The sequence below is a fragment of the Aplysia californica genome, unplaced genomic scaffold (assembly GCF_000002075.1).
Source record: "Aplysia californica isolate F4 #8 unplaced genomic scaffold, AplCal3.0 scaffold01076, whole genome shotgun sequence".
Taxonomy (NCBI): domain Eukaryota; kingdom Metazoa; phylum Mollusca; class Gastropoda; order Aplysiida; family Aplysiidae; genus Aplysia; species Aplysia californica.
Genome location: NW_004798346.1, coordinates 149816 through 152703, shown reverse-complemented (window position 1 = coordinate 152703; position 2888 = coordinate 149816). Strand labels below are relative to the sequence as shown.

The window sequence follows — 2888 nt, the reverse complement described above, 5'->3', positions numbered from 1 at the left end:
ATATTTATATATGTATTTATGTATATGACAGGACAAAACGACCATTTTCTCGATAAATTTTAAAGCAATGACATATGCGTTAAGAGTAAACATTATTGCATCTTGTGTGTGACCTGTGGGCCACCATCATTAAGTGTCTTGTCTGGAGCAGATTTTGGCGGTCAGGGTTCTCCATCCCTCTCCTCTCTCTTCTATTTGTGAGGCCCCAAATGAATGAGCTGTTGTTCATTTTGTTGTTGGTTGTCGAGCTGTTCAGGCTAATAATGAATATCATATCTTTGGGAATCATATTTTTGAAAGTTGACAAATTATGCGTACTGTATTTTTAGTCGTATGACGCTTTACGGGCATTACAGTTTACTGTCTACTCAGTGTCTTTTAATTTTTTTTTAGCAAGACACCAGATGGGCGGGTAGTTGAAGGGAGTTATTGGTAGGCCATGAGAATATTTTTTTTAACCATAATTTTTCAATTTGTCTTTCTTGCCTATTCAACAGAACAAAATGACAAGCACTGTTTCCATTTACTTCTCATTACCCAGACTCAAGACAGTAAACTGCCTAATGAAAACAAGAACAAAAAGTCATGGTTCAGATTTCTTCCATTGCAAACTTGATGTAACGTTGTTCTATGTTACCTTTCCCCCATTGCGTATTTAGTACAATGTTGGATAGAATTGTGTTGTAGATTTTTTTTACGCCCCGACTGGGATTTAGATAATCTAAGAGGCGAGCTGTTTCGACCCTTCCATTCAGGGGCAACCCAGGCTGAGATGGACACCACGTCCTAGCTAAAAGATTGAGATACTAAACTAAAAAAATATATCCATCAAACAAACGTTTTTCCCAACACTGGAATCGAACTCACGTCTTCTGCATGATATGCGAAATGCCCTTCAACCACACAACATGCGCCGGTACATAATGCATTGTTTTCCTGGGTAAACTCTCTCCTCATGACTTACCTGGTATAAGGTTGTCCATAGTAAGAGCAAAAGCAAGGCCGATAAAGGACGGATTGGCGAGAAGCATCTTGAGGATATTATCTGCTTCCTCGTTACCTGGAATAACAAGCAAGATTTAAAAATACACATTTTTTGGTTTGTTTTGTTTTTGTTTTAAATCGGAAATGAAATGTTCCTGGAAAGCAATGGTATTCTAGCGGTTAGACTACAGGACTCCCAATCGTACGAATGTGGGTCCAGATTTCGAGGCTCAGCTCAGTCCGACATTTTGTCTTTTGGGAACGGCACTTTACACGGATTATCATATTTGGCTCGGAGCTATGGGAGATGTGCGTTAAATTCGAAGGTCTTGCTTCTTAAAATTAACCGTACAGTTTTGCAAGGGACATTACTCTTATACAATTTCGCATTTTGCATTTTCTTTCCTGAAGTAATTATATTTGTAGAGTGCAGTTGCCTCCAATTGGTACGACGTTCATAATGTGGGAGATGGGAGAATTTTAGACTAAGAACAATTTACTAAGAGAACTTGAACATATGGGTGGGGTTCTAGAAAAGACCAAGGTAGTATTGGTTTTTAGAAAATAATCAAGCAGGGAAATGAATGGCATATCGTGATCGCCGACGCCTGCTTCAGATCTGGCACTTGAAGAAGAAGAACAATAAAGACAAAAAAATATTTAAAAAATGGATACCATGAATTTGCACACCACATTAATCAATCTGAAAATGACTTGCGACGAATGAGTAAGAAACAACAGTTTCAGCCATCAATAGCAACACAAGAATAGATATCAAGCCACTTGCCTAAATGATGAAAGAAGAACGGCCACAGTACTCAAAATATATAAGAAATCAAGATTGAAACATTTCAAATTTTAAACTTCACGTGTCCCATGAAGCTAACTCTCATTACTGCAGGTAAAGTTTAGAGGAAAAGAGGAGCAGATCAACGCAATGGTTTCTCATGACTGTAAATGCTTAACGCTTCCATCGACGCAATTTTTTATATCGTTGAGCATTATCATTATCGTTGTATCATTATATCGTTACATTGTTACATCATCATATCAATGTATCATCCAATGGCTATATCGTTATATCATCATATTATGATATCATTATATCAATATATCACTATATCATTATATCATTATATCGTTATCGTTATGTCAATATATCATTACATCATTATATCATTTTCCGTTATATCATTATACCAATTTATCAAGATGTAATTATATCATCATATCATTATATCGTTATATCATTACATCATTATATTATTATATCATTAATTCATTACATCACTATATTAATATATCATCATATCATTCTATTATTATTTCATTCAACCATAGATAGCTGCCTCGACGTTGCGTGCCAGGGCCGACCCGAGCCGAGCGAGACACAACATTCCAGCAGACAGATGGAAACTCTTGATAGTGATACATAACTTTCCAATACGAGAATATAAATACTTTTTCTGCTTGCAGTGGCATAGTGTTTTACCGTTAAAATACAGACGTTAGTGCAATGATACGTCAGTGTTCGGAAAATAAGTAAACAACGGAGCATACGAAAAGAAGTTGTCGGTGGTAATATCCCCCTCCCTCCACTTTCCCCTATCTACAACGCAGTTAGTGTACTCTTCTGTATAAAAACTCATTTTTAAACTTGATAAAAAAGTTACCTTTGTGTTCAGGTATGGGTATTTACCAGATTTCGTTAAACAATTGTCTAACAGACTAGCTTCTTGTAACAAGTGCCTGGGGTCATAGTTAAAATGTGAATAGGAAACAACACCCCCACCCCCGCCCCCAACCAAAAGAACTCCAAGCCAACGAACAAAACAAGCAACCAACAAACCAACTAATCAACAAACGTACAAACAAATAAAGAAATACAGAAAGATTTTAAAACA

At 36.5% G+C, this 2888-nt stretch overlaps 1 protein-coding gene across 1 annotated transcript in view; it reads right to left on the bottom strand.

The window, feature by feature from the left end:
• Positions 1–2888, bottom strand: part of LOC101863068 (solute carrier family 23 member 1-like) — a 19712-nt gene that overhangs the window by 4154 nt on the left and 12670 nt on the right. The window contains exon 8 of the mRNA XM_035973245.1: positions 965–1060. Within this exon, the coding sequence (XP_035829138.1) occupies positions 965–1060 (96 nt within the window). The remainder of the gene's footprint in view (positions 1–964; positions 1061–2888) is intronic.